Consider the following 16837-nt stretch of genomic DNA (forward strand, 5'->3'; position numbering starts at 1 on the left):
CTGAACACAAACAAACTCTGCAAATCTAAAGAAGTCTCTCTGTTTCTTCTCTCTTTGATCGAAAAACCTGAACACAGTCTATTTCCCTTCTCTCGCATTGTCCCCAGAAGACTCTGTATATGAAGTAGAGCTCTTTCTTCTTCGTGAATCGAAATCAATGGGTAGAGATATTCTAGTTGTGGGTATCCTCATTCTCCTCTGTTCTGAGTTTGTATCTTCAGCTCCTTCAGCTAACTCTCCAGCAAGTAAGTATACTTCTACTTCGATTCAAGTTCCCATCTTTACTTACTTCTTTCGAATCTCACCCTTTTTTTGACGCAGAGATTGTAAGTGGGTTCATCTCAAATCACGGCTCTTCACTCATGAAATGGCTGTGGTCACTCAAATCCACCTCCACCAAAACAAGTTCGTTCTTTTCACCCTTGTCCGATCATAAAGTCTTCACCTTTACTGTTTGTTTTTGTCCCAAGATTATGTTTTTTTTTTCTTGTTTAAAACAGCAATTGCAACGAGGTCGATGGTGAAATTCGAGAATGGGTATACAGTGGCGACAGTGTTCGACGGAAGCAAACTCGGTATCGAACCTTATTCGATTGAGGTTCTGCCTAACGGCGAGCTGCTTATTCTTGATTCTGAGAACAGTAACATCTACAAGATCTCTTCCTCTCTTTCACTATGTAAGTAGTATCAGAATGTGCATGTTTTTTCAGTTGATGTTTGTTACATAATCACTATCCTTGAAGTTGAAGAGATTGTTCTTTGTCTTCACCTGAAACTGAATGCACATGGACGGTTTGTACAAAAGATGCTGCTGCTTATTATGGAAATTACTATTTTTTTTTATGGACATTTGCTGTATCTTTGTCGTATCTGTCAGAGCCCAGAGGGATGAGTATAGTTTAATAGTACAATCAAGACTTTTTCAAAGATGAGATCTAAACACAAAAGTGTTTTCTATCAGTTGCTCAAGAATAGACTAGGTCATGATGTAGTATTATATGATATGGTAATCATGAAAAACAAAATCTTTAATTATTTTCCTGCATTTCAAGAACTCAACTGCTTTGCTGAATTATTGTGTTCTATTTAAGTTTTGTTCACATGGGAACAAACAAACTGTTGGTGACATTGTGCAGACAGCAGGCCGAGACTTGTTACTGGCTCCCCTGAAGGATACGCAGGTCATGTTGATGGGAGGCTACGTGACGCCAGGCTGAATCATCCCAAGGGACTTACTGTTGATGACAGAGGAAACATATATGTGGCTGACACAGTCAACAATGCTATACGGAAGATTAGTGAAGGAGGTAAACTCATTGCATCTTGTAAATTTGTAATCATAACTTCGTTTCATGGAAGGGTTTTGGTAGCTAACTAGTTGTATCTTGTAGGAGTTACAACAATAGCTGGGGGCAAAACAGCTAGAAATGGAGGGCATGTGGATGGACCAAGCGAAGATGCAAAGTTCTCAAATGATTTTGATGTTGTGTATCTTGGAAGCAGTTGTTCCCTGCTTGTTATCGACCGTGGAAACAAAGCCATCAGAGAGATTCAGCTTCATTTCGACGACTGTGCTTATCAGTATGGAAGCGGGTTCCCTCTTGGTAAAAACTTACAAAGAATAACCAAATCTATCTTCCATCTTTCTATTTGCTTTCTTTTATCTCTGAACTCTAAATGTGTTGCAGGGATAGCGGTTCTCGTAGCTGCAGGTTTCTTTGGTTACATGCTGGCTCTATTGCAGAGAAGAGTTGGTTCTATCGTGTCTTCTCAAGATCAAGAAATGTTTGAATCTGATCATGATCAAAAGCCATCCAGACCGTCTCTAATTCCAACAGGAGAGGAGCAGCAAGAGAAACAAGACGAAAGCTTCTTGGTATCCCTGGGGAACCTCGCTTCGAATGCTTGGGTGTCTGTTATGGAGATCCTCAGAATAAAGCAGCCAGCAGCCACATACCAAACAAAGCAGTCTGCTGCTGCATTTACCACAACAGCTCCATGGCCTATTCAAGAGAGCTTTGTGGTCAGAGACGAGGACGAGCCTCCTCCTGTTGAGCACAAGAACCAAACTCCAAGAAAGACCTATGCTTTTATGTCCAAAGACGCTGAGAAAATGCAGCAGCTGCGTCAGAGCCGGGCGTTCTACAGTAGCAGCTGGGAAGCTGAGTTGCCAAATCAGCAGCAGCAGCATAGAAGGCATTACTCGTCGATCCCGCATACTTACTATGAGCAAAACAGTGAGCAGACTAATGAGATAGTCTTTGGGGCGGTCCAAGAACAGCGCAGCAAGCGTGCAGCTAAGCCTAAGGAGTCAGGAGAGCAGATTAATAACAGTAATGATACTCAACAGAATCTTCACTACAGAGCTCATTCTGTTAGTTACCCATATGGATACTATCCATATACATGAAATGTCTTTGGTTCTGTGAGATTATCAGTCTTATTGAATAAGATTATGGAGGGAGATTATTACAAATTTTGGGTATAGGTTGTGTTTTAAAATTTATTGGGAGGGAGATTTGGAGTACTTAGATGCTCTTGTCTTGTAAGAGAAGTTGCAGACTTTGATTGTATTATATAAAAAAAAATGGTCTTTTTGAGAAAATGATTGTGTAATTTCATTTCGAATTGAAGATTCATCCTTCCCACATCTTCAAAGCTTATAAAAGTTAATTAAAGAAGAACACAAAAGGGAAGCAAGTCTATTCCAAATGGTTTTATTGGTTTAGTAGTTAGTACCTTGACGCAAACACTAACCATAACGTCATTTCTGTATAATAGTTTAATAGAACCAAGTTATCACTTATCAGATGCAAATGAGTGCAACCATGGCTGGTCCTACCTCTTTAGAGATCTAAAAGACATAAAACAATTTATGAAAATGCAGTGTTGTTACTGATATTCTGTATATATGAATTTATTTTTATTTTCACAATAGTTTCAAATTATACATGTTTGTCAAAAACAGATAGTATTCCACAACTTTATTTTAGATAATTATACGTAGGGGTGGACGTTCGGGTTCAGATTGAATATTTTGGATTTTTGAATATTTCGGTATAGAGGTAAAGGACTCGTTCGGATATCTCTACATTTTTGGTTAGGTTCAGATATTTTAAGTTTGGGTTCGGTTGTTTCGGATCGGGTTCAGATATTTGGATTTTGAAGAAAAAAAAATTAAATTCTCCATTGTTTAAATTTTTTGTATTTAAAATATATACTTTTAATTTAATTAGTATCTAATTTTTAATAGATTAAATTATTAATAGGTTTGAAGATAAAACTTTAAAAATTAAAAAAACACTAATTTAGTTATTATTTTAAAATTTTGGGTGTAATTTTTGTTGATGTAAAAAACAAGAACTTGATATGTATTTTAAATGTGTAGCAAATGATTTTGTCCGTAATTATATGTATATAATCTGATTTTGAGTCATGTGCAGAATCAATATAAATATTTTGAATAAAATTATAGAAGTAAACTAGAAATATATTGTTAAGTATTCATATGTTTGGTTATTTTTGGATATCTATTCGGGTTCAGATATTACCCGTTTGGATTCGGATATTCAATATTTCCTTATTCAATACCCGTTCGAATATTTCGCTACTTCATTTCGGGTTGGGTTCGGATACGGGTTCGGATACGGGTTCGGATACGCATACAATACTCACCCCTAGTTATATGAATTATTAGTGAGATGAATGTACTTGTTTAACTAAATAAATTTAGCAGGTTTTTAGTAAAGCCCCGTTACATATTCAGTTTAAAATCAGGTTTAGGTCTTTTCAAAATCCTCCCTTATCCTATGGGAGAATGTGGCTATGTTCGTTTACCGGTTGCTGAGATATCTTTTATCAAACACACTATGTTATTCATTTTCTTATCGTGCAACTGATTGTGTATCATTAGTTTTTTATCGTTGAAAATTTTAACGAGAACATTTTTGATATGCCACTGATCGTTGTAATTAGTAGCAAAGTGAAATGCATAACAATATTTGAACTCAAATTAAAATATATATGTAGACTAAGATGGCCTGTACAATTTTCTCCTAGAGTGGAATTGTGGAAACCATGGTCCATGTTATGCACGACTAACCTAGTCTTCTCTTATAGAAAGACCTTGAAATTGAATAAAACCAAGAATTTCACAAAGCATATTGTAAATTTTCAAATTGACTAAATATAAACTTATAGACAAACTTCTTACTGTTACATAAATATAAACAAACTATATAAAATAAAGTAAAATATACGGCATAAAGCAAACTCCAAATGACAATCCATACACGGAAAATAAACTTGAAATACCATAGCTGTAATCTTCAAAAAGAGTTGGATAATGCTTTAAGGAGCCTAAGCTTCAACTTCAAGTAGACAATATAGTCAACGGTTTTCAATAAAAGTAGATTCGGGTGGTTGCATCTTTTCCCACCCGGTATCAGTATTTGGAGCTTCCTCACCTTTATCCGAAGTAAACCGGATCCTGATCCAGACTCACGACCCTTTTTGTTGATCTTCTTCTTGCCCATCGTCTGCTTCACCATCCTCTTGGAGCTCTTTGACTCCGCCATTGCCTCTTTGCTTAATGACAACACTTTAAAGATTTGTGATGCAAACGAACGTGTGGGTGGTCATATTTATATAAATTATATGCTTCTAAACCAATCAGAGTCTTTCAACCTTTTGGTTGTCATTTTATTTATCGTGAAATTATAGAATTTGTTGTTTTTAACATGACCCTTTACCTCCACACGCTCTATCTGCTTGTCCTTTTTAATTGTGTGATTATAAAGCATTATCCATTGCAGAATATATTAATAATGTCGGTCGTTAAATTTGTATTTAATTGCACGGTTCAATTATTCCCCAAAACATCGAAAGATATATCATCACGTGCTGGATTCACTATTCCTTTTGTTCTGTGATAGATGATTTAAACAGCTGTCTAATCTTGTAATATATGGATCTATAATTTCCTTTAACCATGTTTATAAATTATATATCAAGATTATAAATAGACAATATTGTTCCCAAAAAGATTTTCTTCACTATCACAATGTTAGGGGTTTTAATTAAATGTGAGAAAGATAGAAAATAATGATTTCTTTTTTACCCTCCCTTGCTTTGATATTTTGTTAAACTACTGAAGGAAAAAACCGGCATATAAAAATGCCATACTAAGATGTAAAATGAGACCATTTACACCATAAAAAAAAGTAAAATGAGACCAAAGATTTTACGTATATGATAGTGAAATTGATAAGGTAATTAATGCAAATGTGTGTTCCTCGATGTTGGGGGTGTTGTGTTGTTAAATTGTTTTTGGGCCAACACTATGCAATGTTTATTAGTGCCAACTGGATGCTACGAATGTTTTTTGACAGCTTGGCTTTTGCAGCCATCGGTTCTCGACATTACGTTTAAATTATCGTTACAGATATAGAAGAGTAGTACTATACTACTACATTAGTTACAAAAAGTCTATAAGAATTACTGCTCAACAAAAATACAAAAAACGTTAGTTTCAGTTTTACATATGTTTATATCATGCAAATAACCACAAGACTGTTAAATAAAGTATACCACCGTTTTAATAAACTTCTAAAATAATGAACTTACAACATACACATATATAACTAACCTTAAGTTTCAAAATTTAAACCTAAATATCTATAACATCTTGTAGATTTTCTTCGTCGTTTTACAATCAGATCATCATTGTTATATCGATCCGTTTATTTCAATCCGTTTTTCACCACATATATTTATTAAAACATGATATGAACACGAAATGGACCACTCTATGATTCACATGCATTTGTATGTAAACGATGATTAATGAAGGATGAACTCAAGTGGGCTTTAGCTTCGAGCTTAGGGTTTTCACAGCCCTGGCCAGATGGCTATAGGCGAGTGACCACTGACAATCGGGTTTCCTGCTATAACACACTTCGGAAAATTAACGTGGCTGACCTGCCACACAGGTCCCATCCTTAGACCCATAGCTTCTACCATCATTTCTAACCACCCGATCGTTGCCCATACGCATCATTTCCACTGCAAGTGCATGGTTATGTAATACACAATTTATATTTTTAGATGATCATAGATTATTCATGGAAGTGGAATGCACCGCAGTCTACGGAAACAGGTCCCTACTGTTATATGTTTCTCTCTGTTGGGGGGTTTTTTGGTTAATTTGGCGGGATCCCGGAACAATTATTGAGAGCACATTTTTCTTTAATTATAGACCATTGTAATTCGGAAATGATTTTATCAAATTTACAGAAATAGCTATTCACTACAGTTAAGTTATTTTTAAAAATTGATTTGACGTTGTGTGCGCTATTAATTTAGAGACTAAAAAACAAAAGCAAAAACAAAAGCAAAATAAAAAAAAACTTTAAAAATTTATCTCCAGTCAATATTTTATATCAAAAAGTATGAGAAACTAGTTTTCTAATCTTCAGAGACTTGTTTTGATTAGATATAATGAGTTTTTGAGTTAAAAGAAAAAAACGGGAGCAAAAATTAGTGTCATTCTCAACACCTAAAATAATTCGCACAAAGTCACACTCACACATTACACTTTATCTTACCTTTTCGAAAATATATATTAAATTAGAATGGTTTGAAATCTAAACCGGCGTTTAAGAACCTCCAAATTTAAGTTTTGCATTTTAGTGTTTTTGCAGTTAAACACACAAAAACATTCAAGTACATTGCTGATTCAATTATAGTTTTCCTACGTAAACTATGTATTTTTTTCGTTGTTTGAAAAGAACTAAGACTTTTCGAAATTCTCTCTCGGGCACAGTAATAGAGATTGGTCCTTAGCTAGTTGACTTTGTACCTCCCTTCGGTTTACCCACTGGTTTCTTTCCCGCTTTAACAAAAAGACTCTGCCACTTCGCGAACGTTTTCAAATTCTTTCTCCTTTTGGTAAGGAACCACCGGACAATACCATCTTCTGAAGTAAGGACCACCGGGTTCTCCCCCGACCCGGGTCGGAGGGCCGCCGCCGCTCCTCCACTGCCGTCCTTTCCTCCGGTAAGCCTCCAACTTTTAAGCCACCAAACAATGGATAGCTCAACCGATCTGCAAGAGAGAAGAACTCTGACCTAAGACAAAGTAGAAAGCTTTCTACAAGGACACTGTCCACTTCTTACTGGAAAATTCTAGATTGGTGGTTACCAACGAAAGTTTCTTCCCCCCGTCTCTCAAAACTACGGCGACGGATCAACAACCTACAGCTACAGCTTCAGCAAACAACCTACCGTCCGCTTCAAACCCAGTAACGATGGCAAGAAGACTATCCAGAGAAGACAAGGGCAAGGGGATTGCGCTAGACCCACATCAACCACCACGAGCCACAACAATCCGAGTTCAAGCTCCCGACAATACTGAACTACTCCGAAAGCATTCACTAACCCTCATAGGGCGTGTAACCAACAAAACTACACAGAAAGTAGGGTCTCTGATTCCCTTCTTTACGGAGATGTGGAGAACAGAGCACAGGCCGATTGGCTCAGACCTTGGAAACGGCATGTTTCAGTTTCAATTCGAAAGTGAAGAAGATCTGACTTCAGTCCTGGAGAACAGACCTTATCACTACGCCAAATGGATGGTGATATTGCAACGATGGGAACCTACAGTCTCAAAATCCTTCCCAAGTCTAATTCCTTTCTGGATAAAGGTACAAGGGATTCCAGTCCATCTTTGGGAAGAAGGGACCATTGAAAGTCTGGGGAAAAACATTGGTTTCTACGAAAAGATGGAAATCACAACCCTACAGGTCAGAATGAAAGTTCAAATTGATGGTCTGCTACCTCTCATCAAGTCATCCAACATATCTTACCCCAATGGGGATGAAGTTACAGCTGCCTTTGTCTACGAGAAATTGGAGAAGCACTGTCTCCATTGCTGTCGCTTAGACCACGAGAAAAAAGACTGTCTTGAAGCCAAGCATCAAAATAGGGCTTTAAGAGAACAAGAGGCACAACTGAGACAAAGCAACTCAACAGGAGGAAGACCTGAAAATAGAGAGCTCCCTCCCTCTGAATCTGGAGTTTTCCATTTCTCAGCCACCACAAACAAACCGGTGGACCTTAGGGACCGGCAAAGATACCGATCACTAGAGCGCCGCCATGATGCTCGCTATGATATTGATGCCCAACGAAGAACTCGCTCGCAACATGACACTGTTAGATCAAGAGCTTCTTCAAGGGACCATCAAACTAGCAACTACAGACGGCCTGCTTACCGCCACGAAGAAGACTATCAACCTAGAACACACTCAAATCGTCATTACACAAGAAATGAAGAAATGAATGAAAATTCTAGGAACTCATATCGAAAGGAGCCCCAGGACAGGCGAGATACTGGAAAATCAATACGAGAAGAATCTCATACTGGACCGAGGCCTAGGCTTTCATCTGCAAGGGGGAGTCCCCTTCAGACTGATAATCCTGCATCACCCCAAGCGATATTCAAGGAAGCGGTCGAGGAAGTACGAGATGTTATGATCCAATACACCCAATGCGCTGACCCAACCGAAAGTGCAGCCCGGAAAGAAAGATTCCGTAAAGCAGAGGAAGAGGGGCAACTAGAAGAAACAGCTGCTCTGATGGTACAAGCTCGAATGGACGTTGGAGCTATTACCAATACTGAAGAACACAGGGAGGAAGACGAAATCCCTTCTGCTGAAAGAATACCAGCCATACTTAGACTTGGTCCCTTGGCTCCAACCTCAAATGAGCATGATGATGGACCGTCGGCTGAGAGGATTCCAGCAATCCTTCGTTTGGGACCAGTGGGATCTCCACAGACCACAACTGCTATGCAGAGTAATCAGACAAAGGAGAAACGCAAACCTGGAAGGCCTCCTGGCAAAAGAAAGGTAATTGCAAGTCCAAAATTGGTGAAGGGAACTAACGCTCGCAAGAGGAAGACCCAGCAGACAAATCCCCCTCCGGCCAGAAGAAGGTTAAACCCAGAAACAGAGCAGGGGCAGACGTCTAGAGTACGCACAGACAAGACAAGACCCTCTACTAGCAGGAAAACTAATTCAAGAGCCAACTCAGATGATCAGCCAATCTGCAATCTGGTCCCGGCTTTGACTCGGAGGAAGATGGATTTTCAAAATCCATCTCATCTCGTTCCTTAAAAATAGCGAGTTGGAACTGTCAGGGGTTAGGGAATCCCCGGACAGTTCGTCGTCTCCTTGAGATGAAGAAAAGCACTTCTCCGGATATCATCTTTCTCATGGAAACTAAGAATCCCGATGACTTTGTGATCAAGAAGACGAAACAGATGGAGTATGGAAACATCCACCTAATCTCACCTACAGGCCATGGAGCTGGTGGTTTGGCTCTCCTTTGGAAACAAGAGATCAAACTTCATGTGATCAGCGCTTGTGCAAATCTCATTGACACTTCTATTGAATATGAAGGAAAACTGTTCTATGCTTCATTTATTTATGGTGACACGGATAAACCCAAGCGGAGACTCTTGTGGGAACATCTCCTATCTTTAAATGCAGCCCGGGATGCAGCTTGGTTTATAACCGGTGACTTTAATGACATCACTTGTGAAGCAGAGAAGGATGGAGGTCCAACGAGAGCAGAAGGCTCTTATACTGATCTCCGAACTTTCTTCTCCGAAGGTGACCTGTACGACCTACAGCATTCAGGCGATTGCCTCTCGTGGCGTGGTCAGCGTGGAGACTATCTAGTACGATGCAGACTCGATCGGGCGGTCGTCAACAGCCAATGGGCGGAGCTATTTCCAAAGGCTCGATCACAGTACCTAACATACGAAGGATCAGATCACAAACCCATTATCTCCTTTTTTGAACCAGATAAGAAAAAACGAAGAGGCCTATTTCGTTATGACCGGAGACTCCGCGACAACCCGGAGGTCAAAGAGCTCGTCAATAAGACATGGAAGGAAGCTACTAACTGCGCTGTCCACGATAGAATTCGACTAGTGCGAACCGTGATTATTGACTGGACGAAGCAGAGATACTTGAACAGCCGTTTACTCATCGAGCAAAAACAGCAGGCCCTTGAAGAAGCTCAGACAAGCAGAGAAAATGACACAGTGCTGATAGCTACGATCGAAAAGGAACTGAATGACGCATACGTGAAAGAAGAAGAATACTGGAAGCAGCGCAGCCGTCTTCTCTGGCTCAGTCTAGGAGACCGAAACACGGGGTTCTTCCACGCCACTGCAAGAAATAGAAAAAGAGCGAATGCCTTTTCTGTTATCGAAGACTCAGAAGGCAAAATGGTATATCAAGAAGAGGAGATTTCCAAAGTTATCATATCTTACTTTCATCAACTCTTCACGTCCTCATCCAAGGGGAACCGAGAGGAGACAGTATCCTATGCCTTGGCGCCAATGGTGTCAGATGAAGAAAACGAGAGGCTCATAAGCCTACCTTCCCCGCTGGAAATAAAAGAAGCGGCCTTCTCGATACATGCAGACAAAGCTCCTGGTCCCGATGGTTTCTCGGGTAGTTTCTTCCACACCAACTGGGATAATATCGGCGCTGATATCGTCAAGGAAATTCAGCTGTTCTTCACGACAGGGGTCTTGCCGGAGAGAATCAATGACACCCACATCAGGCTAATCCCGAAGGTACAAAACCCGCAAACAGTAGGTGAATATAGACCCATTGCGCTCTGCAATGTGTACTATAAAATCATCTCGAAGATCCTTACCAAGAGGCTCAAACCGCTCCTTTCGGGAATCATCTCAGAAAATCAGTCCGCTTTCGTTCCGGGAAGAGCAATAGCGGATAATGTCCTTATTACACACGAGGTGCTCCACTTCCTAAAAACGTCTAAAGCGGAAAAACGAGTCGCTATGGCCGTGAAAACGGACATGAGCAAGGCCTACGACCGCCTCGAATGGGATTTCATTGAGTGTGTGCTCCAACGCTTAGGCTTTCACCAAAAATGGATTGCTTGGATTATGCAATGTGTGTCTACTGTTACGTACTCCTTCCTCATCAACGGCTCGCCTAGAGGAAGAGTCACACCGAGCCGAGGTATCCGTCAAGGAGATCCTCTCTCTCCATACATCTTCATATTGTGTGGTGAGGTGCTCTCGGGCCTATGTAACAGAGCACAAGAGGAGGGTTCCATCAAAGGAATCAAGGTAGCTCGAGGGTGTCCTCGAATAAACCACCTTCTCTTTGCCGACGACACAATGTTCTTCCTAAAAGCAAGTAAAGAGAGCAGCGAGGCTCTGAAACAGATCCTAACCCGCTATGAGGAAGTTTCTGGGCAGTCTATCAATACCGCCAAGTCCTCGATCAACTTCTCCCGATGGACCCCTGCAGCGCTCAAGAGTTCGGTTAAAGATACGCTGGGGATAGAACAAGAAGGTGGCACGGGAAAATATCTTGGCCTACCAGAGCTTTTTGGGAGAAAGAAACGAGACCTCTTCTCATCGATTGTAGAACGCATCAAGCAAAAAGCCAGCGGATGGTCTAACCGGTACCTCTCAACAGCCGGGAAACTGACAATGCTAAGAAGCGTCCTATCTCCAATACCATCACACGCTATGTCGTGCTTTAAGTTACCAGTATCTCTTTGCACGAGAATACAATCTGCGCTCACAAACTTCTGGTGGGGCAACGGAAATGGAGACAGGAAGATGGCGTGGGTCTCGTGGTCAAAGCTAACTCTCCCCAAGGATCATGGCGGCCTGGAGCTCAGGGATATCCAAAGTTTCAATGATGCGTATCTCACAAAACTCAGCTGGAGAATCTTAAACCATCCAAAAAGCCTCCTTGGACGAACTCTTCTGGGCAAATACTGCCCCTCGGAATCTTTCCTCACGGTTGATTTACACAACTCTTGCTCCCATGGATGGAGAGGCATCATCACCGGACGAGACCTAATCATACAGAACTCCGGATGGGCTATTGGTAATGGACTGAGCACCAACATCTGGAACAAGCCATGGCTTAGCCTTTCAGAACAGCGACGCCCAATGGGACCAGCTCCTGAGGGGCTTCTCAACCTCACGGTAGCGGACCTATTCCTACCAGATGTGAATGAATGGGATTTGGAGAAAATTCGACAAACCCTACCATTTGAGGAAGACAGAATTTTGGCGCTCAAACCAAGCTTGACAGGAGCTCCAGACAAACTTATATGGCTTGGTTCCACATCGGGTGATTACTCCACAAAATCTGGTTACAGAGCGGCATTAAGTTCGCAATCTGAACCCATCGTTGCCACACAAATAGATCAAGATTTCGACTGGAAAAAGAATGTGTGGAAGCTTCAGACAGCTCCTAAAATACAACTCTTTGTGTGGAAAGTCTTCCACGGAGCCCTACCCTGCGGGGAGCAACTTGTCAGAAGACACATCGATGTTGAAGGGAAGTGTAAAAGATGTGGATTACCAGAGACCATAGACCACCTGTTTCTTCACTGCAACTTTGCTAGGCAAGTATGGAACTCAGCTCCGGTACTGCCAAGCATTGAGTACAGTGGAGATTTAGACGTTCGCAGTGGCTGGAATAGCTTATGCACTCGAAAATGCCTTCCCCCTACTGGAATTGCAACAGGATCCTTGGCTCCCTGGATCCTTTGGCAAATCTGGAACTCAAGGAACAACCTCGTTTTTAATAACAGGATCATCACTGTAGAAGAAACTTTGTCCACGGCTGTAGCAACAGCGGCTGAATGGAGCAGAGCTCAACTCAAATCTCCACCTGCTACTAGGAACAACTTTTCTACAAAGCAAGCCCAACCAAACTGTGTTCTTGTTAGGACTGATGCCGCTTGGAGTGAGACAAAAAAGATTGCAGGCTTAGGATGGACGACAGAAGACCGCTCCAGAATCTCTTCCTTCTCATCCTCAGAAAGATTTGTTAACTCTCCCCTTCTAGCTGAAGGGCTAGCGATGCGAACAGCTCTCAGTCGGTGCAGAGACCTCGCCGTCACACGGATCAGATGCGAATCGGATTCGGTCCAACTCATCAGTGCCTTGACATCAGACAGCGCCTTTGCGGAACTGTATGGTGTTGTGGCCGATATCAAATCTATCTCTTCTTCTTTTGAGTTTATTTCCTTTTCCTGGATCTCACGTGAGAGAAACAGGGTAGCTGATAATTTAGCAAAGCAGGTTTTGTCTGCTGAACTTGCCATTATGGCTTCAACCAACTCTGTTTAAGTGTATTGAATGAAAGTGTGTTTCAAAAAAAAAAAAAAAAAAAACTATGTATTTTTTTCTTAAACACAACTGTGAATTGTAATGTTATATGATGTTATTTCAAGTTGTAATCTGGAGTATGACCAGTTTGGAAGTAAAAGAACAAACGTAAGACGGTAAGAGACCTAATTTTCAACAATTCTGACGTGTGAGATCGTACATCAAACTAAAACACATAGAAATCGTCTGTGCACCACTGTCCGAGTGGGTTTCGTACGTAGTTATGCGAGCATGGTACTCCAATGTCTACGGTTCGATGTTCGAATAGTTTGCGCCGATTGACGATAACCACACACAAAATATCTCTAGGGATCCATCTATATTATATATTGTTGAAATTCAATATTTAAATGCAGCGCATTTCCCAATTAATCCAGTCGTAGATGTAAATTATTGATACATAGATAATCCAGAAGCACATGATGTGTTTATTCCGTGAATATCAAAGTCTATGATCGCAACAATTCTCTGTAAACCAAATTAATATGGATTGCAAGATATTGGAACATTCAAATATATAGACACAGTATCTGAAAGATTGAAAATGATGGTGTGATTTTTTGGGGGGATCGGATCTTAAATCCTACATGTGCTTTGCCAAAAACGTTAACATGATTAAGTTCTCACAAGAATTGTTGATTAAAATCATTTTGCCAGCTTCACTTCTCATTTAACCCATACCAATATATACATCTGCCAGCAGTATAACTGTATTACCATCACTTGGTTAAGAGACGCGACTAGCTATAGTGTTTCAAAAAAAAGATGATGATACTCATGTATTTGGTGCAAACGTTTAATTGGTTTGTTGGATCAACCAAAATTGACTCTATATATTGACATGTGCATACAGCCCATACTCTCACGTGTTTTGGCCAGCTCGGTGTCCGCCGTTTCAGTTTATACTTGTAGATATAGTTTATCTGTTTAAAAGAAAACCAAGTAACATTAGGTTCTGAATTGTTTCCATGGTTTTATCCTTTTTATCATAGGACCAATTTAGATAGGTGAAGCAATTTGTTAATACAACTTTTAGAACCTAACAATTATATTTACACTCTTAGAGAAAAACCATCCATTTTTGGAGTTTACGTTTACACTTTACCAAGATCTATATGAAGACTGAACATATTCCTGTTTAAAATATAATATCATTTCTTCTTGATATTTATTTGGTTTTCTAGTGAATGATATGAAAAGAAAATTAAGTATATGTAAAGTTTTAGCTAGGGCTTTTAAAAATGTATAGCAATACATTACAAAAGAACTAGAACATTTAGTCTAGTACTCTATTTAGGTGGCGGTGACCAGATGCAGAGCAGATCAAAAACATGTAGGCCGATGAGAGTTCGGTGGAAATAATGTTTTGAACTTTTAGTGACTGTCCACAAGTTTGATTAGAGAAAACGCATAAACTGGCAAAAAAACAAGCGTGATTTTAGTTCCATCTGGATGGACAGCCTAAAATATGGACCTGTTACGGCCTCTAGTTTGGGTCAAAGAATTGCACATACGGTCCATTGCTTCAAAAGTTATTATATTCGAATGCCAGAAAAAAAGGTAACACATCTTATACACTTTTTTTTTTTGATCCCATACATCTTATACACTTAGAGTTACAAAACTCTTACTGGAAACAGGCTCTGCGCCCATTGATGCTCACCACTTCGTTCTTAATTATACACAAAGATATGGTCGAGATTGATTGAACACAGAACATCTGTAGTTTATCATTTAAACATACAAGGTTAATCATGATTAAAATTACCGTGACAGCATTCGAACTTTAATCCCCTAAGCCCTAACAGTAGAATAACTTCCAACCACGAAATGATCATATAAATTCATTATATTTTAATTTGTAACCGTGTATTATTGCGGTGTTTCCATTTTTTTTTAAATCATAAATTCATAGGCATTACATACCAAAACCTATAACTAAATCCATAAGATTCGATACAATTCTAGGTTTTTTGCAACTCAAAGCGTCTATGACTGGTCTTTCATGATTGGAAACGCAACAGATAAATTCGAACTATATTATAGATTTGCATGGCAAATTCTAGCAATCAGTAAATCACCATAAAAACAGTTGATTATGGTTTGATTATGGTGTTTCCGTTTGTTCATCTGTCATTTTTATCTATATGATCATTTTGGATGTTATTCGGGACTGTTTATTTCTCCATTCAAATGATTCATTTAGACAAATCATCTAAATGGACTTATGTTTGTTTGTTCATCTTTTATTTTTTTAGATGAGTTTAGTAAATAAATGAGTTATATATATACATTTGTGTTAATTTAATTTAATTATTAATTCTATATATTAATTTTGATTTGTATCTAAAATATATTTATTTTAACATATGGTTTTGCGGAAGTACAGTTGCAATTTTGGCAAAAAAAATGTATTTTTGCGACTTCAACATAAAAATGTATTTTGACGGTTTTGACGGGAAAGTTAAATTTGCAGTTTTGGCAGAAAATGTCTTTTGTAGTTTTTACAGAAAATGTGATTTTGTAGTTTTTGTGAAAAATGCATTTAGCGGTGTTTGTAAAATGTGTGTTTGTAGTTTTAGCGGAAAATGTGATTTTGTAGTTTTGGCGGTAAAATATGTTTTGCAGTTTTTGCATGAAAATATGGTTGAAAATTTTTGCGGGAAAATGTATTTATGTGGTTTTGACGGAAAAATATAATTTTGTGACTTTTAAGAGGAAATGTTTTTGTGGTTTTGACGAAAATATGATTTTGTGGTTTCTGCGAAAATGTAATTTTGCATATTTGGCAAAAAAAATGTAATTTTGCGTTTTGACGAAAATTTTGATTTTGTAACTTTTCAGAATATATATCATGGCTATTTATTTGTCTAAATTTGAATTTTGAAGATAATTTTTATTATATATTATTTTAGATATACATTAATCTCTATCTAGATACACCAATTACTTACACAATATTATTTTTAAAAACTTGGATGTGTCATTTGGATGATTCTCATTTTAGATTAAAATTTTAGAATTTACTTGAATGAATCGTTTGGTTAATACCAATTTTAACACAAAACAAACATCAATCTAGATAATCTATCTAGATGAACAAGCGAATATGCCTTATAACGAATAATAGTCTGATGAAATCTGTGGTTGGTTATTTTATTTGTTCTACTGCGTTTGTTGTTCGCTATCAACAGCACGCTATGTGTACGTACTTATAACGCTTTGCATAGTCGAGTCATTCTTCGAAAATTTATTTGTAATAAGCCGATTTTTTTTTCAGACACATCTATCCTTGAAGAGATAATGATACTTGAAAATATATTGGGCCTAACTTAGGCCGTCAAACTTCACACTTAACAAAAATGAAGTAAACTAAACAAAACATTTTCCTTTACTATATTCATATCAATATTTGTTTGTTTTCTTGTATTTGAAGCTTAATTCAAACCTAACCAAATTTAGCTCAAAACTTGGTCCTACTACCACAATGAAGAGCCGCATTCATAATTATATTAAACAAAAAATAAACATATTTTTCGTAATTATTGAACCAAAATTATTTCAAATACAATATTCAATAGAATAACATGTTTATTTT

General features: G+C 38.7%; 3 protein-coding genes across 3 annotated transcripts; 2 read left to right on the top strand and 1 right to left on the bottom strand.

Moving 5' to 3' along the window:
- Nucleotides 1-4: 4 nt before the first annotated feature.
- LOC106353790 lies at nt 5-2605 on the top strand. Its single transcript, XM_013793589.3, has 6 exons — nt 5-245; nt 322-405; nt 501-677; nt 1137-1307; nt 1392-1604; nt 1689-2605. The coding sequence occupies exons 1-6, from the start codon at nt 158-160 to the stop codon at nt 2408-2410; spliced, it is 1455 nt and encodes a 484-aa protein (XP_013649043.1). The 5' UTR covers nt 5-157; the 3' UTR covers nt 2411-2605.
- Nucleotides 2606-4090: 1485 nt separating this feature from the next.
- Nucleotides 4091-4671, bottom strand: LOC106357061. Its single transcript, XM_013796751.3, has one exon. The coding sequence runs from the start codon at nt 4575-4577 to the stop codon at nt 4329-4331; it is 249 nt and encodes an 82-aa protein (XP_013652205.1). The 5' UTR covers nt 4578-4671; the 3' UTR covers nt 4091-4328.
- A 4563-nt stretch (nt 4672-9234) lies between these two features.
- LOC106355849 lies at nt 9235-13200 on the top strand. Its single transcript, XM_013795726.1, has one exon. The coding sequence runs from the start codon at nt 9235-9237 to the stop codon at nt 13198-13200; it is 3966 nt and encodes a 1321-aa protein (XP_013651180.1).
- Nucleotides 13201-16837: the final 3637 nt, after the last annotated feature.

The sequence above is a fragment of the Brassica napus genome, chromosome A7 (assembly GCF_020379485.1).
Source record: "Brassica napus cultivar Da-Ae chromosome A7, Da-Ae, whole genome shotgun sequence".
Taxonomy (NCBI): Eukaryota; Viridiplantae; Streptophyta; class Magnoliopsida; order Brassicales; family Brassicaceae; genus Brassica; species Brassica napus.